At 45.7% G+C, this 27,973-nt stretch overlaps 1 protein-coding gene across 6 annotated transcripts in view; it reads right to left on the bottom strand.

The window, feature by feature from the left end:
* TRIO (trio Rho guanine nucleotide exchange factor) overlaps positions 1-27,973 on the bottom strand; it is a 376,190-nt gene that overhangs the window by 17,323 nt on the left and 330,894 nt on the right. For all 6 annotated transcript variants that reach the window (XM_057540126.1, XM_057540127.1, XM_057540124.1 and 3 more), the window contains exons 35-47: positions 23,661-23,953; positions 22,106-22,276; positions 19,456-19,551; positions 13,034-13,182; positions 11,842-11,908; positions 10,390-10,493; positions 8,808-8,877; positions 6,537-6,626; positions 5,843-5,935; positions 5,066-5,116; positions 4,737-4,814; positions 3,553-3,744; positions 2,189-2,366 (exon numbers count right to left, since the gene is read on the bottom strand). In XM_057540126.1, the coding sequence (XP_057396109.1) occupies positions 2,189-2,366; positions 3,553-3,744; positions 4,737-4,814; positions 5,066-5,116; positions 5,843-5,935; positions 6,537-6,626; positions 8,808-8,877; positions 10,390-10,493; positions 11,842-11,908; positions 13,034-13,182; positions 19,456-19,551; positions 22,106-22,276; positions 23,661-23,953 (1,632 nt within the window). The remainder of the gene's footprint in view (positions 1-2,188; positions 2,367-3,552; positions 3,745-4,736; positions 4,815-5,065; positions 5,117-5,842; positions 5,936-6,536; positions 6,627-8,807; positions 8,878-10,389; positions 10,494-11,841; positions 11,909-13,033; positions 13,183-19,455; positions 19,552-22,105; positions 22,277-23,660; positions 23,954-27,973) is intronic.

The following is a 27,973-nucleotide window of genomic DNA, read 5'->3' as shown; positions in this document are numbered from 1 at the left end:
GGGAAAAGGGGGCACGATGAATGGAAAGGGAGCGCTGGCTTAATGGCCCAGGGTCAAGTCACAGGGTGGCCACCGACTTCCTGTCACCGTCATCCAGAAACACCCACCGACCCTCCAGGCAGCAGGCTGACACCACCCATCAGGGAAGGCAAAAGAAAAGCTCTTAAATTTAACTACTCTCCTGTTCATGAAGGAGCTAAACTGGCCCGGTCAAGGCGTGTGCGAGGGGGGAGGGAGCAGGCGCACAGGGTGAGGGAGGAGGTGCGCTGCCGCGGGGAGAAGTTTACTGCCCAGGAGCAGCTAGCACAGCCTAAGCATCTCCGCCAAGTGAAAAGGAGTGGAATCGGCCTGAAGCATCCCAGGCAAGATGGCCAGGGTCAACCGTGAGGCCCAGGGCTGCCAGGGGAGATTCAGCCGGGACTCCACCGGTCCCAGCTGGCTCCCGCGCTGGGAAAGCTCAGTCCAGCTGCCGCAAAGGTCTTTGTTAAACCAGGGAGCAGTCAGGCAAAGAAGAACCTGGCTGGGGGTTACCCCACGCGGAGGTGGTGTTAGAGACCACCCCGGGAAGGGAAGGAGCTCCACAAACCCCTGTGGGTCGTGAAGCTGTCCCATCTCCGGGCTTTAGTGATTCAGTTACGGCATCATCTGCAGGAAAATGCAGGAAACACGCCAGATAAGGTATATGGAAACACCAACACAAATTCTTAAAGAGCTAAAACCTGTGAGACGTACGACAATCAGATGTAGCCCCTTCCTGCCTGGGAGGCAGATGTGAAGGAGCATTCTGGAGCCAAACGACCTTGACAAGCTCCGTGTTGGCTGTGGCCCCCGCTCACAGGGCGGACGGGAGAGCAAAGTGGGGCAGCAGGCCCGGAGCCCACTGCATTCCCGACCTCCTTCAACCCTCGGGAAGAGTATCATCATCGGTCTCTAGGCTGAGGGAGCGCCCAGGAAACGTGAACAGCACGGCCCACTCACGCCTGCAGTTCGGGAGGCGGTTCATTTTATTTTAAAGAAGATGGTGAAAGTTTAGAGATTTCCCGGTAGTTACCTGCTATGGACTGGCATTCAGTGCAGCACTTAAGAACGACACATTTAAAGAGACCTGCATTCGCTCACAGTCACGGGAGCAAAACTGTTTTCTCCACGCACAGGAACCGTCCCCCCAGCCGGCCAGCCCCAGCCATCCAGTTCCAACTGCACATGGAAGAAATGCTCAGTCTACAGTCTGGGCGGGAGCCTGGAGTTAACACTCGGGCAGCTGATTACCCCTTGGCCAAAAATGCCACGTGACCTTGACTTTTCACTGAGTGCCTGTGTTCCTGGCTCCTGAATGTCACTCGAGGTATGGGGGTGGTTTTATGTGACAGAGAGATTACAGCGTCCTACTGGACCGGGGTGTAGACACAGAACACGGACATGGAGAAAAGGACAAAGACATGACAATTAAAACCAGAGTCCAAGTCAGTGGCCACCAAGAGAAGCCAGCAGTTTCAGGTCGGGAATATAAAGAGTCGAACTGTCTGCAACGTAAGGTCAGTGCGGTCACTCTCCCTGTGGTGAAAACCTTTCCCCGAGGTGGCTGGCACCTTACTACTGTCCTGTGTTATACTGTATTATTACTGTATTGCTCCTCTAAAATCACTCATGTCATGGAAGTGGGAAGGAAGATGTCTTGTTTTTATAATGAGGAGGGTGGTGTAGATGTACAATGTGGTCAAACACAAATTTTAAAGTTGCATGCAAGAATGTCTCCAACATCTTTGGCCAATTACATCTGCTGCCTTAGTTTTTCTCATGCATTTCTTTCCCAGGACAGGGCTCTGGGCGCATGTGGTACGAGAGCCTGTGGGACAGGGTGAATAGTACAGTGGTGAGGGGCACATGGCTGCTCTGCATCTCGACTTTGCCACCAGCAACTCGTGGGACTTGGAGTGAATTACGAATCCACTTTGTGCCTCAGCTTCGCCGTCTATAAAATGGGAATAATATCACTACTTGCCACTTTGGGTCGTTGTGAAGATGAAATGAAGCAATATATATGGACAGTGCTTAGAACAGAGCCTGGTCCACAGTAAGTGCTCAGTAAGTCCTGTCATTCCTAGCTGTGTGTAATAGGGGAGAGACGAGAAATAGGAATGTGTACATTAGGGAAGGAAAACACGTGCCCAGTAACAACACACATTACCATTTAAAAAATTGCGCTGGTTTTCTAAAATTTGGTTGATTTCATGGATCCATGCTTGCCGAACACTTGGACTGGATGAATGCAAGATGAAGGTCTCCACCACGTCACCCGTCCTTGATGTCAGAGCAAATTTACAGGGATCATTTTCCACGTTTTCCTCCAGGCAAAGGCAACTCACCTTAAAAAAAATTAAAGCATTAGTCACAATGGTCAAAAGGTAGAAGCAACCCGAGTGTCCATCAACAGGTGAATGGATAATCAAAACGTAGTCTGTATATACAAAGGACTATTATTCAACCTTAAAAAGGAAAGACACTCTGTCACAGGCTACAACACGGGTGGGCCTGGAGGACATTATGCTACGTGAAGTGGGCCAGCCATAGACAATGCTGCTATGATTCCACTTAGATGAGGCACCTGGGGTAGTCAGATTCCTCGAGATGGTAAGCAGAAGGGTGGCTGCAGGGCTGGGGGGACGGAATGGGGAGCTAGTGTTTAATGAGGGTGAGTTTTACTTTTACAAGATGAAAAGAGTCCTGGAGATGGATGGTGGTGACAGCTGCATGACAGTGAGAACATACCTAATGCCAGTGGGCTGTGCACTGAAAAATGGTTAAGATGGCAAACTTTATGTTACGAGGTACCACAATAAAAAAACTAAACCACATTTATTTCCACTGGTCAAGTGCAAAATGAAGTTCATCCTAGGTCAGAACTGAAACCACCGCTTTTTGGTTGAGCTGCCATTTTTACTGCCTCAGAAATCATTGTCTTGCCTTTTTATGACTCCTTTAACTCAGGTACATGGGGATGACCAGGGGTTTAACTAGTAGCCTAAACAGTTAACTAGAAAGGTTAACCTGCTGGGACCTCAGGCCTCCTCTGTCTCACCCTTGGTTTGTCCCCTTTACAAGACTCAGGGCCATCTGCAGTCATTTTATTTGTCTTTTTCTTCTATCAGAGAGCAAGCCAACCTACCTTGTCCATCCCTACAGCCCCTGCCCAGCTCTGAGGGCAGAGTAGGTCCTTGTTGAATGGAGAAGAGAAAAAGACCCTGGGTGAGCTATCCTCTGAACTTAAATAATTTTACATGGTCCTAGGGAAGATGGAGCACAAAAACTAACCAAGACGAGGCCCTCTCATTGTGGTAAAAATGAATACTGCAGCCACATGTGTAAGACATCAGCCGCTGGGGAATACAGACAGTAGACAGACGGGGTGAATTTAAAGGTTCTGAAACGTATTAGAAAATTCTCTAGATATTTAATAAACTAAAGATCAGGACATGTCATAAGAAAGAAACAGTTTATCAGCATGATGGGTACCTGCGTTAACACATGAGAAAACAGGCAAACACAAGTTACCTTGATACTGTTCTTGAACAGGAATCCTGGCACGGAGAAGCCCTTTTTTTTATCGAGCGGCTCACTGAAAATGACGATCTGCTCAAAGAGGAACACCCGCCTCTCTTTGCATCGAGGCAGAAGCCCCGTGTCTTGGTCCGTGACCAAGAACGTGTCCTGCAAGAGCAGCTTGCCCTGGGCAACAATTTTACCCTAGAACACGGAGAAGGGGGCAAAGAAATAGGAGAAGAAAACATTGCATTTGAAGTTAAGACACAGGAAGTTCTGTTTTTTGTTTTTTAGCTTTCCTCCCACAGAATGCTACATTTTAAATATATTTTTCTTGTATTAATTTATACGGCATAAACATTTCTTTCACTAAAATGAGGTCTCAGCTCCAAACAGAGAAATCATCTAAATAAAATTCTTGCCAACCTCTGTGTAAATCACTGGCCTCAGTTACAGTCAAAGACTGAAAGTGGATCTGAGGATCTAGTTCACAGTGGAAGAATGCTTCTCAAGGTGCGGTCCGCGGCCCGGTGGCACCAGCACCCCTGGCGGGACCCGCTCACAAAAGCACAGGAGCCTGGGTTTTCAGAAGCTCTCCAGGAGAGCCTGTGTGCGCTTTCTGGAGAACCACAGCACCAGCACGTTAAACCCAAATCTCTAGCAAAACAGTAGGCAAGAAAAGTAAAACCTTCCCGTTTTCTTACTTGATAGTCAAATTGAAAAAAAAAAAAAAGGTTTCCGGTTCTGAATATCTTTAGGATACTAATAGTTAATATGTAATCTGAGTAGACTGTCAACTCATAGAAAAGTCTGTAGACTAACGATGAGCACAGTGACCCTGGGGTCAAACTCCCAGGGCTGACAGATGACAGAAGGACGGGCCCCCTGCTTTCCACTACGCCTCACGCCAGGGAAGGAAACTCCGCTCCTGCAGCAGCAGAGGGCCCAAGAGACAGAGTCCTGCCTGTCCCCGCCACGAGGCGCTGGGCTTTGAGCAGAGGAAGGTCCCCCCCCCAAAGCAAATCAAATGCACCAAAAGAAGTTGAAAGAAAATATCAATCAGGTTGAAGGACGGTGAGAGAAGCCAGAAAACCAAGCAAAAAGGATCAGCTTTCGCCAGGTGGAGACAAAGAATCCGAGACCAAAGAAAGTGATGGCAGCCAGAGGCTGAGTTTAAAGAAGAACAGCCGCATTACGTCAAATCCTTGCAGCCGCCCGACGTTCATCATGTCGTTGCAGCGCTTGGGGACGATGCACATGACCTCCACGGCTCTCTGCGGGGCGGGGCGGGGGGAAAGCAGAGTGAGCGTTCAGTTCCAGAGGGCAAGGCTGGAGCGCTAACCCTCAAATGCCTCTCCTCGGATCAGTTCCTCCCTGTCCCCGCCCGCTGGCGTGCAGAGGGCACATCTGGGGCTGGGTAGACCCGCCGTCCGTCACCCACTGCCCCCACCCCTCCCAGGGACAGGCTGCTTCGGGGGAAGCGCGGGGATTGAGAGAGGAGCCCAGGGCCCGGGGGTGTAAGTACCTCTAGCTCCGACGTATCCAGGCTGGCTTTTTTGGAATACTTGAGGAAGTCCTGCAAGGGAAATGGAGAGAAGGGCATGACAAGGGTGATGGTCGCACGGCAGTAACCTTTTTGATCACGTGAGACGCCAGGTGCTGGGCTAATCCTCGTTTCTTCCTCCCAGTAACACAAAGAAAAGGTATCCTTTTGTGGATTTCAAGGCACAGTAGAGCAAAGTCAGACCAGATCTATCTAAGCGGGTCATGGTTCCTGTTTCACTCCAAGACAAGCGCTCATCTCTCTTTACAACCAGGTTCTAAGTTTTATACATGAAGGAATCTCAGCACCTTTAACGGTCACTTTTTATCGTGGAAAATGGTGTGACTTTGCCTTCAGTGTTGCTTAGGAATTGGAATCAGTCAAGGGCTACTGCTGAGCCCACAGAGAGGAATAGGCAGCGATTAAATATTTAATTTGATCTGGAGCCCCAAGAAGATTAGAAAATATGTAAGGTGGATAGAGCCCAAGAAAGCTCATTAGTATTCAAGATCTGTGGTGGGGAAAAAGCTCACTTTCACGGACCTTTTGGTTCAGAACCTGATGTAAATGATAGTGTAAGGTGTCTTATTAAATTTTAAAAAATTTACTCAAATATTTCAAATCAGAAATGACAAGACTGCTTCATATTTTTTATAGAAAAGATTCCCGTCACCTGCCAAACCCTTCCATCCCCTCACGAGTCTTGTCCTCCCGCCAAATGGGCTCCTGCCCCCAGCACGGGCACCGGCAAAGCCTCACCTTCAGCAGCAGCTGGTACTTCATGATTCTCTGCACTGGTTTGATCAGCAAATCTGTGAGCTGCAGCCTGTGGCCAAGGCGCTGCTTTAAGTCCTGTGGTTTCAAAGTAGAAAGAAGGATCTTACGTTTTGTCTTTTAAAGTCCCTGTAACTGTCAGAAATGCTAACTAACTACACTGCAGTAGAAGTAACTACTTCTAGAAAAGAGTAAAAAAGAGAAAAGATGCCACGCTGCACACAACCAACAAGTGCTGTGCCTTCGCTCAGAATGTCCAAGTTGGACACTGGAACCTTTCTGAGCTGTTTTTCAAAACAGTCTTTTATGCTTGCCTAAAATGGCCTTCTCTCAATTGCTTTCTTTTATTCATACAAACAAATATTTTATTTCTAGGCTAAAAGCCTAGATCATGAATTATTCTGAATTTGAAATGAGCCTTAAGTTTGAAATTGATTTTTAAAACCCCTTATTTTAACCATGACCCCAGTCCTCTGAATACTAAGGGATACGATCACAGCTTGAATTTACACTCGTTTCTCTGATTTATAGGAAAGAAATACAGGTTCAGAACTCATATAACTGAGGCTAAATTTCCTGAGGATTGCTTAATGTCCTGGGAAACAAATGATATTTCAATTTTTTGAAATCAACTGTAACAAAGGATTCAGAAATACTTTGTTTGTAACTTAGGTCTTACCTCAAAAAAGGTATCGATGTATTCTGAGACAATGTGCTCAGACTTTGGTTTATTTTGACAATAAACTATGTACATGTGCAACCTTCTCTCCTAGGAATGAAAGGCAAACAGATGGGTTAGAATACAGGCGCACATGCACGTGTCAGCTCATTCATAAAGTAACGTTTCTTAAAACAAAACCCCATACTTCACCCGGCAAATACGAGAGGCAGTGAAAGGACACAGTTCTTAATATTAAGCGAAGAATCATTCTCCCCCCTTCAAGCCCTGCCAGTGGTCCCAGGAAGCCTGGCTCTTTTCAGGAGGTTAGAAAAACCTCTTTAGTCTCAAATACTGAAGGCAGCGAGCCATCCCTTAATGCCCTGATCCTCAAAGTGTGGTGTGCACACCCCTGGGGTCCCTGAGGCCTTTCAGGGACCCATTAGATCAAAACTATTTTCCAAACAATACTAAGCTGTCATCTTCCCTTTCCGTTGTGCTACCATTTGCAGTGATGTGCAAAACCAGTGGTGGGAGAAACTGCTGGCATCTTAGCAAATATCTTTCACTGCTACACATGCCAGTTTCACCTAAGGATGTCCTTGATGAAGTGGTAAAAATTCGTTGTATTAAAACTCAGCCATGGGGACTTCTCTGGTGGCGCAGTGGTTAAGAATCTGCCTGCCAATGCAGAGGACATGGGTTCGAGCCCTGGTCCAGGAAGATCCCACATGCTGCAGAGCAACTAAGCCCGTGCACCACAACTACTGAGCCCACGGGCCACAACTACTGAAGCCTGAGCGCCTACAGCCTGTGCTCCGCAACAAGAGAAGCCACCGCAATGAGAAGCCCACGCACCACAACGAAGAGTAGCACCGCTCGCCGCAACTAGAGAAAGCCCGCGCGCAGCAACGAAGACCCAACACAGCCATACATACATACACACATATGTACACGTACATACACACATACATAAATAAATAAATACCAAAAAAAACACCACCTCAACCATGGACTATACATCTTTTTAACGTTCCTGTGAGAAAATGGAGATCCTCGTGACACTTGTGCCATGTGCTACAGTAGTCAAGGCAAAGCCCTCGTATGGCTGAGCCATGAGCGGAACCGACTGCTTGTTTTCATGGACCATTTTTACTTGAAAGAATGATGGACACACACTGTAATTATTTACACGTGGGTATCTGGTAGACACTTTCCTGAATATGAATAAAATAAGCCTGTGGTTTCAAGGCAAACAACCTGCAATGTCTATTAATAATGAAAACTTGAGCTTTCAAGCAAAAAATTATACTTTTGGAAAACACGGATCTGCTACCTGGAACTTGACAATACTTAAAGACTTTTCTGAAGAGATGGGTGGTGATATGAACAAATCTGATTTTTTGATACTGTTTATTGAAATGTTTCAACATCTGGAAGATCTGTCTGAATCAGTGAACCAGAATTTACAATGCAGGATGTCACAAGCTGGTGCAGGGGTAAAAGAGCCTTTAAGTGTGAGACAGTTCAATGGCTTTTAGTGCAACAGCAAGAGAGAAGTTCACCAATGGGTTTTCAGATTCCATGTTGCGGCTAACCTTTAAGAAATTCTCACTTGTTGAGTTTTGATGTAGTATCTAAGAAAATTATCTATAATCATCAGAAAAGGCTATTAAAACACTCATCTCTTTCCATCCAAATATCTGTGTGAGGATGGATTTTTTTCATAAATTTTAACTAAAAAACATACTACAATAGGTTCAATACAGAAACTGATATAAAAATGCATCTGTCTTCTATTAAGCCAGACATTAAGGAGATCTGCAAAAATACAAAAATCCTGGTCACTAATTTTTTGAAAATATAGTATTTTTTCCTAGAAAAACCCCCAAACCTTTATTGTTAACATGCTTTAGATACACACAAAAATTTGGTTACTGTATTAAACCCACTGCACGTCTTGATACATCACCACCTGCACCAGACACTTGTTTGCCTACAGACATCCCCAAATGTTCCTCCTTCTGGTCTGGCTCTGGTCCCCTTCTGACCATCCTGTACTGTTTGTGAGCTGAACAGCCAACTGGGGCCAGGTGACTGGGAAAGCTGATCATTCACATGTAGAATAGCAACGGGGGATTTTGAGCCCAACTCACTCACATTGTACCATTTGATTTTATTCTTAATATAAGCACTTCTGTAACCTACAAATGAGTTCTCCTTTAATCTGACAAGCCAATTTACTAAATATGATGATACAGAACAGAATGTAAATAATGCTATTGTACTTACATGTTTAACAAAAAGGGATCCTAGTTTTTCCGGATCTTCAAGGCACTTCTCCAACTCTCCTAAAAAAAAGCTGAAATGAAAGGAAAAATTTTAGAACCATTTCCAATTTGGCCTTCTAACTTTAGATTGAGATTTATATTTTCAAAATATTCTGTTTTGACACAAACAATTGGGAAGTGTAAAGTATATGCTTAACAAATATAATGCACACTGAAAACATTTTGTTAGGACAGAAAGCAAAAAGAGACACAGTTTTACAAGGCAAGGCAGAGTGAGACATCCCTTGATTGGCAAACTTCCCCTCCTCTGGATAATCAACCTTTTTGTCTCCTTTTGTTTTTAAATGACACAAACAATAATATCCCATCTGAATATGGGGTAAAAAATAAATGTTTCAAAGCAATTGGTCATTTTTCTCTCTAAAAACTTGGTCCTCATACCTGTGAGTTTCATATTCTTTCCATGGTAATTTTTAGGAGGCTCAAATTGGATAATAACAGATACAAAACACTGAATGTTACCTGGGCCAGCTTTATAAAGTTTTCTCAAATATTATCAAAATCAACTTCTAGGTTGCAAATATTAGCTTCCATTAAGATGAGAATTAGGTATCCGCAGAAACAAAACAGCTGTGGACAACTACTCTTCACTTCTTCTGGGCCATAGTAGTTGGTAAGATGTATGCCCACCTTAATTATCACTTACATATGCTGATATTTGTATCTGGTATTTTACTAACCTGCAAACCAGTACACCAATAAATGCTACGCTGAACTGCCTTGCACTTGAGGATTCAACATCCCCTAGTTCTGCGCACACCATGGCACACACCACATTGCCGGGAGCAATTTCTCTGTCTGGTCGTCCCAGGAGCCTTGTGCCGTTTCCCCTTCCCTGTCACAGCTTAAAACCAGCCTTGGGAGCAGATGACTAGATAATAGCACCAAATATCCTTTTTTAAAATAGGTTTCACTGTAGATTAGGACAGGTGTGGCAAGGTACTGGGATCAAATTTGATTTTCATGGGCAATCATGTCTACTTTCCCCATTAAAGCTGACTTGAAAAAACTCTCTAACAGTAATTTGTATTTATTAAAGAGGTGGCTGCAATTCTAATTAGAAACACTCATCGAGCCTCACTCTATGCAGATGTTATTCTAAGTGCTTTACATGTATTAACTCAGTCACTCTTCACAAAAGTCCCATGAGGAGGGTAACACCGTGACCCACGTTGTGTAGAGGAAAGGATGGAGGCAAAGAGAGGGGAAGCAAAGGGCTCGGGGTCAGGACCATGCTGTGAACCCAGGCGGTCAGGCTCGGTGCCCGGGCTTCCAGCCTTCCCAACACAGGCACCTGGATGGATCAGCACAAAGAAGGTAAGAGACTTCCTCGTGCTGTGAAATGCAACCAGAAAAGGCCTCGGAACACCAGTATTTCCTTTACACCAGCTACCTCCATTGGGCCACATAGGTAAGGAAATGAAATGAATCAACAAGTATCCTTTCTCGTTCGCTTGATATGATGCAGTTTAGCGGGTGATGACAGACTGTCCACCAATGAGCATGGTATGTATTTTACGTACTCTCTGTGCCAGTCGTAAATCTGATGGATGTTGCCAAACACAATCTTGTCTTTGCCTTTCATGTCATCGGGAACGCCATCTTCTTTCATAAGTGCCATGTAGCCCTAAAATTAAATATTTAAAGATAAGATTATTTCATTGAACATGTTTGAATCAAGTAATGGTTTACTGACTGAGAGCCACAAAGGATAAAAGAGACATACGCACTGTCTTGTAAACCAGTTCTTTATTTAAGAACAAAAACCCTTTGTGAAATGTGTCCTTAACTGGCCCTTGAAATACAGTTACATTCATTGACATGATTTTCTCTCCCTCAACTATTTAGCATTCAAAGATCAAAACTCTTCTGAGGAATTGGAAAGTTTAAATAAATGTAAATGGTTTCATAAAACAAATCATCTTGTCAGCTTGTAAAGATTAAATATTTGGCCAGAAGCATATTTCCTCTGTTCTCAGTACTGATCTGATATAAACAGATTTTCTTTTCTTTTTGGATTATTTACATAATTTGTTAAATAAGGATTTAACAACATACTTTTCACAAATTGATTTTTAACAACAGTTGATTAACTATGTTGCTAAAATGTGGTTTAAAACTTCTATATAACTTGGATGTGATTCAGCCTGTACAAGAAGCTCTGAAGTTTTCAAGTTATTCTTAGTAATGATTACAGACATGTCAAGCATGTTTAATCCTTTATGTTATACAATTAACTGTAATAGGCATTACTTTTAATGGAATGTACATCCAAAAAGTATTGCCCTGTACATATTTGCAAAGTTGAAAGAATAAGTGATAAAGTTTTATATTATAAAAATAGCTTTTTGATAAGTTGAGTTTATTAATATGATTATGCCCTAAAGTTAATGGCAGGGACAAGCCTAGAGAGAGCCCTTGATTTAGTATGAAAGGCAGTGGTTTTGCTATGGGTACAAAGTGCGTATCAACTTCTGGTCAGTGAAAGTGGTGACATATTCGTTCTGTGAAAACTACAAGCAAATGGCCTGGGGTGGTAGCCACAGACCAAGCTCTGAACCCAGGTGGATTCAGGATGTAACTGAATCCACAGCTGGTCACACTGACTTTTCAACCAATGACGTCCTCATTTCTGTGGTGATACCCACTCTTGTAAAATAATTAAAGGCCGGATTTCCATATAAGAAATTCAATGGTTGGAGACAATATTTACAAACTTAATTATACAAAGAAGAGACTATGTCAAGATGCACCGTGCAAAAAAGAAGCCTTTAAAAAGTGAATACCGATTGTTGAGATAATTGGCTAAATTTTATTTTTCAGAAATATTTTGTTGGTTGTTGTTATTGTGTTTTGTTTTAGTCAAAAATATTTTTAAAGCTTTTGAGAAGGTATCGGCTTTCAATTGTGCAGTACAACCCCCCCGTGGCAACCCTCAGGGCGGATACAGGTTATCACATCTCTGAAACACACACCTCCACCACACAGCCGAGGTCCCGCACGTAGTCACGTTCTGTCTCCACTAATTCTTGCAAAACGTAGCTGAAAAAAGAGAGAAAAAACAGTGTTTACCACCTACAATCCAAGGAATTTTCCGAATGAATTCATCCGCCCTTTTGCTTTTGTCAGGTCAGATTCTGCAGGGGCGGTTGTGAAGTGACCTCTCAAACTTGCACAAGTGGATCTCCAATTCTTGTGTGTCCCCAGTCACTGACAGGTTCATGTGGGTGACCCACGGGTGCTGCAGAGGTCACAAGACACCTCGCATTCCGGGTGAGTTCACACCACCGGCCTCTGATCACGTGTACGAGGAACAAAAGCAGCACAGACATAACTTTGTTATAAAGGCATGATGCTAAAGGAAGTAGGGTTTTTGCTTGCTTGTGTTTTCATGATAAAGTCATTTTAAGCTTCGTTGGACATACAAAAGAAATTTAACTCAGATGTTTAAAGCCTTGGGTCTGACCACATCATTCAGAAGTATTTCTTTTCGTAAGGTTCAGTAACTGTTTAAGGCCACTCAGATAACAGAAGACAATTCCTGGGTCGGTTAGAGCAAACAACCTCAGCTGACCTAAAAAGGTTCGTTGGTTGGTTGGTCGGTTTGTTCATTCATTCATTCAGCCAACACTGGTCAGGCACCTCCTATGCACCCGATGCCACTCTAGGTGCTGGGATATAGCACTCAATAAAACCAAGTCTCTGTACTCATGCAGCTGGTAAGTTTTTCCCTCTTCTCCAAATGCAATTTTAAACCTTTTGTAATATTCTTCAAGACTTTTTAACTGAAACTGAAAAGCTCTACCACTAAGGTATGTTTCAAGTTTTGGGGACTGCATTTAATTTTATGTTATCTTCTTTTTTCTTCACAACTATGTATATAATACAAAGTAAGGCAGTTTCTCACCAGAAGTGACAAAAAATATTCTTGTATCATTCTCATTTATAAATAAAGTATAATATACAAATAAAACAATAAAAGCTGCAGCTATGGCTTACTGCGCCCTCTTGAGGTTCTGAGTACTTTGCAAACAAACGTACAATCGCTCGGCGAGAGACCCTGGGTCTCCTCCTCGTGTGACTCAGAGATGAACCCCAGCCACAGCTCTGTAGGTGACAAAGCCAGGAGGGAAGCCACCAAACAACGACAATGAGAACATTTCTTACTGCCGTCTCTTTAAAGAGCTGGATTTCCTCTCTTCCATCTCATCAATGGGCGAGGAGGAGGACAGAAGGGAGTTGTCTGAAGGGTTGAAGGAGGGGCTGCTACTTCCTCCCTGGTCGACGAGGAGTGAGCTGGGACGATCCTCCAGCGCCTACAAGAAACCAGATCACCAGTCAGGCCTCCTGCCCACACAGTGCGTGAGGCTGAAATTAGGGCCAGAAAATCTCACACGTCAGAAAATACCGAAGGCCTGATTACAACACTATAGAGTCTACGTGTGTGAAATCACATCGCATTTAACAACAAAACCCCCAGCATTAATTCTGAAATTGAGTAAGAGGAGCTGCACAAAAGAGGAAAGTTAGAATGAAAAGAACGGTGGATTTATACCCGTTAATATATTCTGTTCCTGGTTACCAAATAATTAGAAACAGTACCACAGACCGTACCCATTTCAAATCTAGCCCTTCTCTTTCCAGTTGTATTCCTGCCACATGAAAGCATGACCATGTCAGAAGTGTGTGCAGTCACCTCGTTCGGGCTGGTGTACCCAGACACAATGCCCACATTCCTGGCCGGTGGACCATGCAGCAACGTTAGCAAACCTACAGCTTAAACAAACAGACTCGTACTTCAATGCACGGAGATCATGCAGCTAAAATTAATCTCTAACTCTGTGACACTCGCAACTTTCTTCTTCCTCAGGAAGTGGTTGCCATGCCAACCTTGAACACAGCTTTTTCGGTGATCAATAAATCTGTGACTTGAATATTGATGACTTTCCTCCCTGGGTTAGTGTGACAATGATCAGCAACTGATTACTTTCTAATTGGTACATATTAATTTTCTCTCTTAACCTGAATTCATAAAACTACTAGGGGTATAGGTGATATTACCTTTCTTTTAAATTGAAATATAATTGATCTACAATGTCGTGTTAGTTTCAGGTATCCAGCAAAGTGATTCAGCTATATGTTTTTTTTCAGATTCTTTTCCATTATAGATTATTACAAGATATTGAATAGTTTCCTGTAGGTCCTTGCTGTTTATCTATTTTATATATAGAAGTATGTACCTGTTAATCCCAAACTCCTAATTTATCCCTCCCTGCCACCTTTCCCCTTTGGTAACCATAAGTTTGTTTTCTATGTCTCTGAGTCTATTTGTTTTGTAAATAAGTTCATTTGTATAATTTTTTAAGATTCCATATATAAGTGATATCGTATGATATTTGTCTTTCTCTCTCTGACTTACTTCACTTAGTATGATAATCTCTAGTTGCATCCATGTTGCTGCAAATGGCATTATTTCATTCTTTTTTTTTAACGTCTGAGTAATAATCCATTGTGTATATATACCACATCTTCTTTATCCATTCATCTGTCGATGGGTATTTAGGTTGCTTCCATGTCTTGGCTATTGTAAATATAGCTGCAGTGACTGTTGTGGTGCGTGTATCTTTTCAAGTAAGAGTTTTCATCTTTTCTGGGTATATGCCCAGGAGTGGGATTGCTGGATCATATGGTAACTCTTTTAGTTTTTGAAGGAACCTCCATACTGTTCTCCATACTGGCTGTACCAATTTACATTCCCACCAACAGTGTAGGAGGATTCCCTTTTCTCCACACCCTTTGATGATGGCTATTCTGACCAGTGCGAGGTGATACCTCATTATAGTTTTGATTTGCATTCTCTGATAATTAGCGATGTTGAGCATCTTTTCACGTGCCTGTTGGCCATCTGTATGTTTTCTTTGGAGAAATGTTTATTTAGGTCTTCTGTTCATTTTTTGATTGGTTTTTTTTTTTTGATATTGAGCTGCATGAGCTGTTTGTGTATTTTGGAGATTAACCCCTTGTCAGTCACATTGTTTGCAAATAGGTGATAGTTCTTTTAAAATTTTCAAAGCACCCTGGCTGGACAGAGATGATCAAAAGGTATTTCAGCAACTTAACTGGGAAAATGTGATTTACTTCTCTTCAAACAAAAGCCCAATACAAACTACAAGAACACTTAATATTTCCTATCATATTAAAACCTCTAACGCTTGTCCTATTTCCCCCCTAAGAGTAACAGGCTGAAGCGGACGCCATCACCGAGCACAGCTTTGAGAACACCAAGTCTGCTCCTGCAATCTTGTTCACCAAACCCACGGAGCTGTGTGAACACACCAACTCTTGCTCTTAGTCATGAAAAACAGTTAAGGAACGGGGCCTGATGGGAAAGTAGCATTCTGATTTTTAAATAAATAGCTCTTGACCTCTCGTGGAAGCGCACGTTTCGTGGTAGCAGCAGGGCCTGGTCCATGCGCGTGGGCCCTGGAGGCCTTGGACGGGAGACTCAGGAGACTGGAGGCTGGAGGACGAGGGGAGGGAGCAGCGGCGCTATCTCCTGCCCAGATGTGCATGGAAACAGCCGAAGCTCATTAGCTTTAATTATGGTCACTTGAACGGTGAGCAAAGAGAGAGACAAGAAAGGTTCCAGATGGCCGCTCACGCAGAGGAGTGGGCGGGGAGGCCCCGTGGGGACCTGCCCCAGCGGCATCCGGGCTCCTTCCGCTGCGTCTCCTGGACGTGCTGGTGTGGACCCCGGTGGGTGGCCAGGGGGATGCAGGCGCGCCCCCAGGCTGCAGTCACGCTTGTGCCGTCCACTCCTGGCCGCCCAGCGGCTCTGCCACCGACTGTGCGTGAGTGAAAAGGCTCAAAGCTTCCCCGGAGCTGGAATCACGGGGACTTCACAGGTTCGGATGAATTATCTGTGAAGCCTTCTGGGTTGGGCGGGTTTTTGTGGGTAGGTTCTTGTCAACTTTCCCTGTTTCTTACATGAAGAGAGACTATCTGTGCAGACCTAGCTCTTCTGAGGTTAGTTTTGGTAAATTATATTTTCTTAAGAAACTGCCCATTTCATCCAGGTTTTCAAATTTGCTTTCAAAGAGTCGAACAAAGTAACGTGTCATGATTGTTTCAGTTCCCTCAGTTTATCTTTCCTTTGTAATTTCTTACTTTGTGAATTTGGGCTATCTTCTTTGGAACCTTACCTGAAGTCCATGTGTTTTGAAAGAACAAATTTTGGGTTTTATTTCTTATTCTATTTTTCTGTTTTCCAACTCATTCATTTCTGCTTTTATCTCTGTGAATTCATTCCTCCTGCTTTTTTAAAAAAAATTTGGTTGTTCTTCTAATATCTTGAGCTACATGTTTATTTATTTTCATTCTTTCTTGTATCTCCCGTTATATTCAGATCAACAAAGAGAAGAAAACTCCAAAGTCAGATTCAGTCCCTGCAGCTGTCAGCCGCCATTGCCCACACCTTCCAATACTGATCAGGAACGTGGAGGTGGAGAGAGAGGCAAATTCCAAGGAAAGGTGTGCAGGGTGGTTTTTCCTTTCCAGGCGGAATCCTCAGGTTCAGGGCGAGGAGAGTCAGTTCCCTGAACACACACTGCACGACAGCAGGACACCTTCTCCCCTCGCCTCCCCAGACCACTGCACACACAGCTTTGGAGGGATAACAATTCAGCGTTCAAATCCGATCACCAAGTCACGAGGGCCTAAGAGACGGCCCTCAGGAAAAAGAACAGGAAGCCCAAGGGGCCACAGCACACGGTGAAATATGCAGGAGTAACTCAGAGTTGTGCGGGCATGACAGGGTGAAGGATAGTAAAACGGTTCACTAGAGGTTTTAGTGACAAAAAGTACTTCCTGTTTGAGGATTAGTGACCAGAAACCAAGGGAGAGTTATGTTTCCCCTGAACCAGAAAAAGAGGGCAGAATTTAGATCACATTCCATGGAGAATGAAGAAGAGATGAGCTCACCATAAAAAGCCTAAATATGGTTCTCCAACGGGGAGGGAAGGCACGAGTGAGCGCCCAGGTGGAGGGAACCCGGCTGGGAGCTTAACAAACAGCAGTCGCTTTACCATCCCCTGCTTCCAGCTGAGAGATGGGCTCGGAGAGGCGGAAGCAGTCAGTAGGAGAGTCTGAACCCACATCTATCTGATTCCAAAACCTATGCCCTTTCCACTCTGCCAACAGCTTTACGCCCATTAGCTTCGGAAGAGACATAAGTGTTTAGAAGTAAGTCAGTTTCAATGGATAAAGTTTAATTATTCAGAACTTAAAAGGGGGAGTAAACCAGTAAGAGCTGAGAGACCAGCCATAGAACTCCTCTCCATCTGAAGTCCATCTGAATTAATTACACATGAATCTCAGCCCACTTACAATGGAATCCATTCAAATACCTGCAGAATAATGACTAGTAGGTTGACAAAGTGTTGTCTCACAACATTCCTTGGGAAAACTACTTAAATTATTAGACAAAAATGATTTTAATGATCATGTAACTGATGTGTATAAACGACTGTTTTTAAAACGTTTAAGGACGTTTAAGAATGCTTGAAAACTCATTAGATATAATTTACTCATCTTTTTAGACCATTAATCAACTTGTCTCTCAAAAAGATAGCCAAGATGTGGTTTAGCTCAGTTCCTACTGACATGATCCCGAATTTTTGACCAGTGGAGTCAAGTTCTTGACTTATTTACCAAGTCCTATCAGCCCTCCTGCCTAACGTCTTGTCTAAGCTTGAAGCCCACTGCGTCCTTCTCAGATCACAGCACAGAACACCAAGCAGGGGGAATTCCAGCTACGGCAGGGCAATACCTGTCAGTCTGAATTTTGGACACAATTCCCCATTTGACCTAGTCAACCAGCCTCATTAGAAGCTGCTTAGGGGTAGGTGGGAGAAGCAACTGGAGTTATATACATGGTACCTAGTTACTACTGGCTTTGGAAGATAATTTCCTAACTGTAAAGAAGTGCAGCTAACTCTTGAACAGTGCAGGGCTTGGGATGCTGACTCTGTACACGTGGTTCCTCGGTGTCTGTGGTTCTGATTCTGTGGATTCAACCCAGGGCAGACTGTGTTGTACGACAGTATTCACTATTGAAAAAAATCTCCGTATAAGTGGACCCATGAAATTCAAACCCAGGTTGTTTAAGGATCAATTGTATACCCTTTGATCTAGCAATTCCAGTGCTGGAAATTTACCCTACAGGTTTAATCACACATACAAATGACAGTGGATGTTTACAATGGTGAAAGCTGAAAACAATAGATATATATTATTATGAATTTATTTAAATAAATTATAGTAGATTTCTATCTCTGCCCCTTACTAGCTGGTCAAGTTTTTAAGCATTCTGTATGCCTCAGTTTTCTCATCTGTAAAATGAGAATAGGACAGTACATGCCTACCTCGTAGGGCTGCTGTGGGGAGTATATACAAAGAAACTGTCTGGAGGGAAACACATCAAACTCTTATGGAGAATGGAATGTGGGAGAGGCCGAGGGCTTTTACTTTAGGAGGTGCGACTTTTAAAAGATGTTATAGGGTAGCAGGATATACTAGTCTAAAATGTTGTTACCATTACTGGTTTTTCTATTTCACAGGAAAACTAAAGAGACACAGAAATTTATTGATTTGAATCAGTTAGAAACAATGCAAACCTGTCTAACTTCAATGAATCAACATTTGATTTGGGGCTTTTATTAAATGAATCCATCTTGACCAACTGGCAACAGAGAGGTCACAAAAAGAATAAAGCCCTTATACAGCAATGCAAACCCTTCTCTCTCATACACTGCAAACCCAAGTGAAAGATCTCAGCAACAGCAAGAGAGACTCCCAGTGGTACCTGTTGAGTCCAATGACCCTGTGCACAACTTTGGACAAGACTGGAGTTGACCACATTGGCTATGACGGTCCCAGCACTGCAGACAATATGGGTGTAGGAAAGGACTGACCTTGGCTCCTGGGAGGTCCCTCTAAGCCCGTAGAATGTCCTGCCTGATGAAGTCTTTGTTTACCGGGGGTTCTTGGGCTAAGACAGACAGTCTATGCTAACAACGTGACTTTGGGTGAGGGCTTCAGTCCACGTCCTCTCTTAATCCCCGGAGAGGCAGGGGACAAGGGTGAGCCATGTGAGCTCACCCTCGTGTACGTGACTGAGCCCAAATAAAAACTCTGGACACCAAGGCTTGGCGGGGCGGGGGCAGGGTGTCCTGGCTGGTGATACCTTGCACGTATCATCACACACTGTGCGAGGCGGGGAGAGTCAGCGTTGTGCACGTGATTCCACTGGGAGAGGACAATGGCAGCTTGAACCTGACCCTCCTGGACCTGCTCCTGCACCCCTTCCCTGGCTGATCTTCACCTGTGTCTTTTCATGGCAACGAACCACAACTGCAGCTTCTCTAAGTTCTGTAAGTCTTTCAAGCCAATTACTGAAGCTGAGGGTGGTCCTGGGCTTCCCGAACTCCGTCCTGCAGACCAGAGTCACAGCTGGACGAGGGCCCACCCGCCTACAAGCAGCACCCTGGAGCAACTTCCAGCCCTCAGCCTGAGTCTCTGGGAAGCCTTACCATCTTGCTTTTCACGAGTTCCTCGATCGCACTGACAAGCTCGGCTGCGCTCGGCGTTTCGGAGCTGGTGGGGCGGACTAATAACCGAGAAGAGGCCTATGGAGGAAGTTGAGAAAAAGAGACGGGGAGGGAAATGCCTCGTGTTAGTCACTGGGCAGACAGAATTCTCCTGCAAGCTCAATCTCCTTCTAAAAGTAATTCCAGACAAAAAGACCACAAGTTTGTCTTTGTTTGCATTTATTTAAAGCCATCTTTTAAAATTTACAATATTCTGACATGAAATACTAAATAGGACCTGTCTGGGATACATGTGGAAAGCAGACAAAGTCTGTTTTTAATCCGCAGTCATGTACCATCAGAATGTTTTTCAAAGAGGTGACTGGGCACGGGAAAATTCTAACTTTTGCAACTGCTGACTAGGCTACTGGCTAAGGAGGAAAAGGCAGAGAATCTGATCAACAGAAGAGTGAAAGGCTTAAGGGCTAATGAGTGAACCCTTTAAAAAATCGGGAAACAAAACTGGATACTAAAAATGGCTTTACTGTGTGGATGGGGTTAAAAGAAAGAAACAAGAAAAGGAAAGGAACCGGGAGCACCGGCCAGACAGGGAAGAGGGGGACAAGCTCACCATTTTCTGTGCCATCCACTTCCCCAGTGATTAGTGCAGAGGACAGGAGATCTGTGGCCTCACAAGCTATCAGATGCCACTTACGGCTAGAGTCGGGGTGTACAGGGGTGGACAGGTAAGGAGTCTGGGGGAGGGGCTACTGAGCTCGAGTTTCAGTAATTAGCAAACACGCTGTGTTTGCGGATTACTTGCACCGTTAATTTACTGGAAACTAGAAGAGGGGTGTAATATGAACCTTGCTTCATATTAAGGACAGCAGAGATGCATGTGACACACGGCTAGCTGTCCTAACGATGCATGTCTCACAGCAGACAGATACGGGTTTATACATTTACAACAAGGCTGTTACAATACGGATCCAGATATGCACTTGGCAAAACAAATGTTGGCTTGGTCTAATGAAATCTGGAAGATGAGGTGAAGAAAACAAGGAAAAAATTCAAATGGAGAGGTAAGGAAACTGAGCCAAAACAGACACAGAACACAAATCAACATAATGCTGCAGTGAAAGTTTACAAAAAGAGAAAACAGAACAAAACAAAACATTAGTCACAAGATAATATACTCTCTGGGAACATCACTATAGACTTTTGTAAAAGAAGAATTTCTATGGGTAATACCCAATGAGGTAACACAATAACCAATAAACGATTTTGGCAAACAGAAGAATATAGTGCAATCCACTCTTTCAATGGAGAAAAATACCCTCTTATTTGGTGAATAAGTCAACCAGGCCTGGCACCTCCCTTTCGGCTAACCATCCAGATTTACACAATTCCAGTTTTCGGCTTTTAAAGAGGTATGGCTTAGAACGCTACAAAATAACCGAGGAGTTGTCAGAGCCTGGCTTCCTGGCGGGTCTGCTCCGGGCAGTGGGGCGCAAGCTTCTCTCCCATCTCAGGCCACCCTGCCCACCTCCCCCGTGGCACGGGGTCTGCACCTCAGATGCCCTCCAAACCCCAGACTCGAACCCAAGCTCCCTCCTTCTGCCAAGCCCACTGCGCCCCTGCTGGGCACTGAGGGCCCCGGAGGAGGAGGGGGAGGAGGAGTTCTACAGAGAAGGCGCCTTAGGTTACGACTAACGCGTGACCGGCCTCGGCCTCACGGCCATCGATCACTGAGCCAGGGCAACCCCGGGTCATCACGCACGGGCCCATCCAGCGAGTGGCTGTGTTAGCACTGAGGGAAGTCAGGGAAGGAAAAAGGGGAAGAAGGGGGAAAACTGACGAAAACATCTGTTTTATTCAGAAACCTTAGTTTCTGCCAAAAAAAACACAAAAAACAAAAACACCAGTAATGACTCCATAGGATGGTTTTCAACACCTGCCAGTTTGGAGAAGCAGGATGGGCCAGAATGCGAGAGGATGTGTAAGCCACAGTTACCAGGTTTCCTTCTTGATATTTTAGGGTTGTACAGAGTAATTTTAGATTATGTAAGAACTCAAAAAAACCCAGAAAACAAAAAATAAGATTTACTTGGCTTGAAGCCTCTGCATATATCCAAAGAGGAAATTCATGGCTTTGAACTGATTCCTACGCTTTGACAAACTCCAGTTTGACCCAGATGTTTGCCATGTTGGAAAAAGGAACTGGACAGCAATACCATCCCACCTGAAAAACCACACCTGTGTGCAGACACCTAACAGAGAGAACCAGATGGGCTCGTGTGCGTTTAGGACGCAATCACGCAGGTGGCGTGCGACTTCCCTGCCCTCTCAGGGACCCTGGTTAGTACAGTGAGAAAAATTAAAATGACTTGAAAAGTAGCAATTACGAAAGCATCCATGAAAAATGCACTGAACATATTTATACACGCACACGTGTACGAGAGACTGCGCATGTTCCTACAGCTTGGTCTAAATGGCCTTTGCTAGCTATACTTTTGGGGTGAACGGCATCTTCCAGGTGCCTTTTCACAGCCCGGGTCGCTCTCTACGCCCCGCAAGGAGGCTGGGGCACAGCGGCAGGCAACCGCCAGGCCCTCCCCTGGCGAGGCTTGGTGTGGGCGTGGGCCCCCCTTACCTTGTCGTCCTGTGAATCCGGCTGGAGCAGGCTGTGCTGCTGGATGGCCATGGGCGGGGGCAGGGGCACGGCGTCGGCCCCCTCCTCCCCTTCTTCCTCTCCGCAGCTCTGCATGCCCGAGGACGAGGACTTGGAGAGCGTGCCGCTGCTCAGGCCCTCGTTCCGGCCTCTCTGAAACCAGACCGACATTCGCCCATTGGAACCCGGCCCTGACTGCCAACGTCAGTTCACAGAAACTGAGCCCTCAGGGGTTAACTGGAAAAGCACAGCCCGGGCCGAAACTGAGAGCAGAAATCAAGCACAAGCTCCTTCCAACCCTGACGGGAGCTTCCACTCCCGCCAGCGACCCAGCTCCCCCGCTTGCCAACTTGGACGAGGGAAGGGCCACTGAGAGCGTCTTTGGAAGGGACTGGCAACGTTAACCGTTAGGCTCTGAACACATCTGATCTTCAAGAAGCCAATTTAAAAAGAAGGTTCAAAAATTTGAACCATAACCCTTAGTTTCTCTAGTCTCATATTTCACTTTTTGTTACTTTGCTCAAATAAAACTCACTGACATCAGGAGGGCATAAAGAAAAATAGAATTCAAGGTGTATTTTAAGAATCTGAATTAAGTATTCCCATTAATTTCCCCCTATTCTTACTTTCAGAAAAAAATTTCAGCTTTTCATTTCTATCACGAGGACACAGTATATAAAACAGATAGATGAGGACATAAATGAACCACACGCTCCAGTGAAAACCCACGGCAAAAACACGCCCAGGAAAAAAGCAGCAAAAACCCCACATCTGCAAAATAAATTGAACGATACAAATCCTGTCTTTTCTCTCTCTCTCTCTGCCTTTTTTTGAGTCTGTGAGGGAACTGGGGGATAGGGGTCCAAGTTAAAAACCGTGAGGGCCCCTCACTGACAACACACTGCTGAAGGCCCATCTTGGGGATCATGAAGGAATTCGGTTCCTTGCAGTATAATTTTAAGCTCCCACCTCTTCCAAAAAAGGGGAAATTAAAAATAATTCCTGGCTGACCTACATACATTTATCTTCGATGACATGGGAATAATCCAGGGTTTACTGCTGGGTTAGCAAAGTATATTAACTGTGTGCTTTCTACTCAGGACAAGACATAAGCATGAATATGTATGAATACGGGGGCAGGGGTGGTGGTGGAGACAACTGGAGGATGCAAACATTCCCTTAGCCCTTCCAAGTCCAAAACTGGTGCTTTCCTTGCAAAATGCTGCCCCCGTGGTTGACTGCTAACCTCAGGGGCCACTTAAATCTTTTGCCTCCCGGGAGGCGCCCCTGGCTTTGCCTGTGATGGAGGTGAGAGGGGGCTAAAGTGGCCGGGCACCACGTTTTCCCGAAGCAGGCGGGGTTGCCCACGGCCCTCTGATTTCTTGACCCGAGGCCACGCGTGGGTCCCTGGCTCTAGACGCTGCTGGAGGAACTGAGCGGGGCTCCGACCCTGGTCCTTCCCAGAACGTAGGGAAAACCACGCAACGAGCGAATGCACTGTTCCCACAACTTGGAGGGAGATGCCCAAGGCCCTGACCTCTTCCGCCGTCTCGTCCTGCGGGGTGGCCGCACTCTCGTCCGAGTCCTTCTGCGAGCCGGCGTCGGCGCTCTTGCGGACCTCCCTGCTCTTCTTGTGCTTGTGGGCCAGCTTCTTCACGTGCCCGTCGGCCTTGCCGCTGCTCAGCCGCCGCACCGGGCTCGTCAGCCACTTGCGCAGCGTGTTGCCTGGGCGCTTGGGGCCCGGGGAGCTCTGCGCCCCCATCATGTGGGGCTGGAGGGAGGCCACGGAGGCGGGCGGGCTGGCATCGTTGCTGGAGACGGACAGCGAGTCTGCGGGGCGAGAGAGAGACAAGTGTGACTGGCAGCCCCCCCGAGTCCTGGCTGGTACCACCGCGCCGATGAGCAGCGTCACCACCCAGGCGAACACCACGTTCGGGGGCCGCCGGGAGCTGTGTCTGGTGGCTCTGCCCTGGGGGGGAATGTCCAGGGAGACCCGACGCACATGCTCACCCATCAAATGGCTCCCCAACTGGAGCTTTGCTAGAGGTGATTTTTCTCCAGGTGTACTGCCCCCTCCAAAAACCCCCAGGCCACCAATCCTGGAGACCAGCATCATTATCGCACAGGCTCAAAATGTCACTGTCACTTAAAATATCACAGACATTGGAGGACACGCTGTTCGAATTATTTTCACCCATTTTCTTGATAGACAAGAACCAAGAAAGAATGGCTTAAAGAAGAATTTAAAGGAAATTAAAAACTAATCCTGGTGGATAAATGTACAGTTTCACTCACTCCCAGTGAATAAAAGTACCACTCAATAAATAAACATGGGCTTCCTTGGTGGTGGCGCAGTGGTTAAGAATCCGCCTGCCAATGCAGGGCACACGGGTTCAAGCCCTGGTTCGGGAAGATCCCACATGCCGCGGAGCAGCTAAGCCCGTGCACCACAACTACTGAGCCTGCGCTCTAGAGCCCACGAGCCACAGCTACTGAAGCCCGCGTGCGTAGAGCCCGTGCACCGCAACGAAGAGTAGCCCCCGCTCGCCGCAACTAGAGAAAACCCACGCGCAGCAACAAAGACCCAATGCAGCCAAAAATAAATTAAAAAAAAATAAAATAAAATGTTAAAAATAAATAAATCAACAAACACAAGTACAGGCACACCTTGGGGACGTCGTGGGTTCGGTTCCAGACCACTGCCATAAAGCCAATATCGCAATAAAGTGAGTCACAAATTTTTTGGTTTCCCAGGGCATATAAAAGTTACGTTTCCACTTATTGTAGTCTATTCAGTGCCCAATAGCATTGTCTAAAAAAATGTACGTACTTTAATTAAAAAACATTTTATTGTTAAAAAATGCTAACCATCATTTGAACTTTCAGCGAGCTGTAATCTTTTTGCTGGTGGAGGGTTTGAAAAATTGTAAGACTCAACAAAATGTGACACAGAGACATGAAGCGAGCAAACGCCATTGGAAAAATGGCTCCAACGGACTTGCTCGATGCAGAGTTGCCACAAACCTTCAATTAGTTAAAAATGCAGCATCTGTGAAGTACAGAAAAACAAAGTGCAATAAAACGAGGTATACTTGTATGTATGTATACGTGCGTGGGTGTATAAATCAGTATAGACGTGAGTTGGTCAGGCATTGTGACAAACGGCACCCTTCTAGAAAGTTCAGTGTGGAAGGGTAAAGCTGGCTGGTTCACTGGGAAATCCGGCTCATGGCCCCTTGTTTCCCAGCCGTTCTCTGGAACTACACAGGCATCTGCAGCCCCTGCTCTCAGCCTCAGCAAAGTTACTTCACGTGTTGGAGAAAATACCAGTAACACTTAACAAAACAACGACACATTTTAAAAAGAAATGTGAGTAGCAGAAACCTTCCTCAAGTAACCAAAATGTTACTTGAAAATATATCCAAATGAATCTTCTCACTGGCTCTGAAAAATTAAATATAGTCGACCCTGAGTTGCTAATTTTTCAGGAGAAAAAAGGAGATATAAACACACTTAGGTAACAGCTGACGCTCAACAGATCTGTGGAATTACATGAGACATTACTTTACAAACAGAAGACCAGTGACCTGGGACACTTCTCGGCCCTTTCCCGAGCACTGGACTCCGGAGGACTCCTCCCACAGCAAAACGGAATAAAACGCTTCACTTTAGGAAACGGAAGAGCAAGATCATTCACTATGCTTGTTATTTTCTTAAATCTTAATAAGTCTTGAAAATAAATTAAAATTAATCTTCAAAAAGATGATTTCACACAGCTACCTGTATTAGCTGTATTTACCTCTGCGGCACTGGAGACCATTACCTGCTGCAGTTAAAAAGCAAGACAGTTAATTCCTCCCAGTCATGTGATTACATGTACGAGAGAGCTGACAGCAGTTTCCCACTCACGCTCAGACGCCCGGGCAAGACAGCGGAGCGCCGTCTGACTGCTGCCCGTTCCCTCCTCGGCCGAGCCTTGCAGGGGAGAGGGTATAATCTTCCATAAACAGATGACGCGTTTCAAGCTGGATCACTCATTCTTAAAAGTCTAGATTTTCTCAGAGGCGGACTCAGGCTCAATACAGCATTTCCCCCCTCCTCGTGTATATATGTGTGTGTGAGCATATATTTTTATTTTATTTCTTTTCACAGAAGAGTGACTAAAACGTCCCCACGTCAGCCTCGTTTTCCTCAGGTATCATCGGGAAGAGGCAGCAGAACGAAGCCATGAAGTTAACAACGCGCCTGCTGTAAAGAGCTTCCTGGGGACTTTCTCAGGTGCTGACTTAGGGTAAAGGGCAAACAAGGCAGGCACGGTCGCTACCCTCGGGCACTCCTGCTGCAGTGACAACAGGAAGGACAGAAGGAAGAGGAGGGGTTGGACAACCCACATGTAGATGATACTTTATTCAGCTAAAGTTTTTCTAAGTACCAACTATCAGTATTAGCAAGGCACTGTGCTGGCCACAGCAGGGGACATATTTCACAGTCGTTTACTGTGCGTTTACTGTGCTGGGATGCAGAGCCAAGCCCTGTACTTGCCACCGGACAGAGATGCATAAACCTACATCCTTTACCCCAGGGGATCCACCTGCAGGGCTTTCAGTGATCACATAACCATCATTCAGGCAGAACTGTGACACTTCATGCTGTAAGTGAGTACAAACCCTGGTAGAGGTTGAGAAGAAGGGGAATCAGGTGGAGGGATCACGGAGGCCTTCCTAAAGGAGGTGACGCTGAAGCTGGCCTTTGAAGGAGCTGGGCCTGAATAACCCATTAGGAGGAGCTCACGAGGGCATAAGCTCCAGGAGGGCGGGGGCCTCGTCCGCCGTGTCTGGAGGTGTGCCCAGGGTCTGGCGCGGTGCCTGGCGTACAGCAGGCACCTATGAAGTATCAACTGGAAACAGCAGAAATCCCAGCCCAGAGAAACAGAGCAAGCTGGTCCACAGCCCCATTCTCGGGACGGGCGTTTCTTCGAGGAACAGTCACTCAGCCGAGCAAGCGCACAAGACAGAGAACCACGAAGGTGGCGCCCGGGTGGAGGAGGGGGGCCGTCCCCGACAGGTGACGAGAGCTCCGTGGTAGGAAAACGACAGAGGCAGACTCGCTTTCATAAAACCAAATCAACTGCAGGCCTTAACGTCACCAGCAGAACCCTCCCACGTCCCAAGTGAGGGGACACCGCCTAAGCCAACAAACGAACCTTCCACATGTCTGGGTGCCTAAAAGCGAGCATCTGGGGGGGACGCAGCACGGGAGCAACGCGGCACGTAATACGAACCTTCAGTGAAGAGGCCGCCCACCGGGAGACCTGACATGGTCTCTGTGTCCCCCATACATGCGGGGTTGTGGAGAAGTGAGAGCTCTGGGCCGGGTGGGCAGCTGAGGGCCGTCGCCCCGACACGCAGACCTCGCCCCCGGTCAGCAGCCCCAGGGGCTTTAGGCGGCTCGAGGCGATGAACTGCAGTCCATCACCAACGCCTCATGGGACCCGGCTGGCTTTGCAAGTGTGATTCTCAGGGCATCCCTGCCTTGCTTAGGAAAGGAGATGGTGGTGGTCAAAATCGTTCAAAAAGAAAAAGAAATTAGAGACGACACTGCCTAGCTTCTCTCTGTGTGCTCAGCTGCACAGGAGTTGGTTCTCTGCACTTTGAGAAGTAGGTTCAAAAGAGACTTTTTCCCTCAGTTGGCAGGTTGAGCATTATAAACATGGCCGTGGCCTGACCAGTCCAGCCTAGACCCAGGAGGGAGGCAAAGCTGTCCAAGGTCAGAGCTCACCAGTGCTGCAGACGAAACACTGTTCTCAGGGAATAGCGGTTCTCTTCTTGAGCTGCTATTTATCGTCACTTA

The sequence above is a fragment of the Balaenoptera acutorostrata genome, chromosome 2 (genome assembly GCF_949987535.1).
Source record: "Balaenoptera acutorostrata chromosome 2, mBalAcu1.1, whole genome shotgun sequence".
NCBI lineage: Eukaryota > Metazoa > Chordata > Mammalia > Artiodactyla > Balaenopteridae > Balaenoptera > Balaenoptera acutorostrata.
This window is presented reverse-complemented; position numbering and strand designations above follow the sequence as displayed.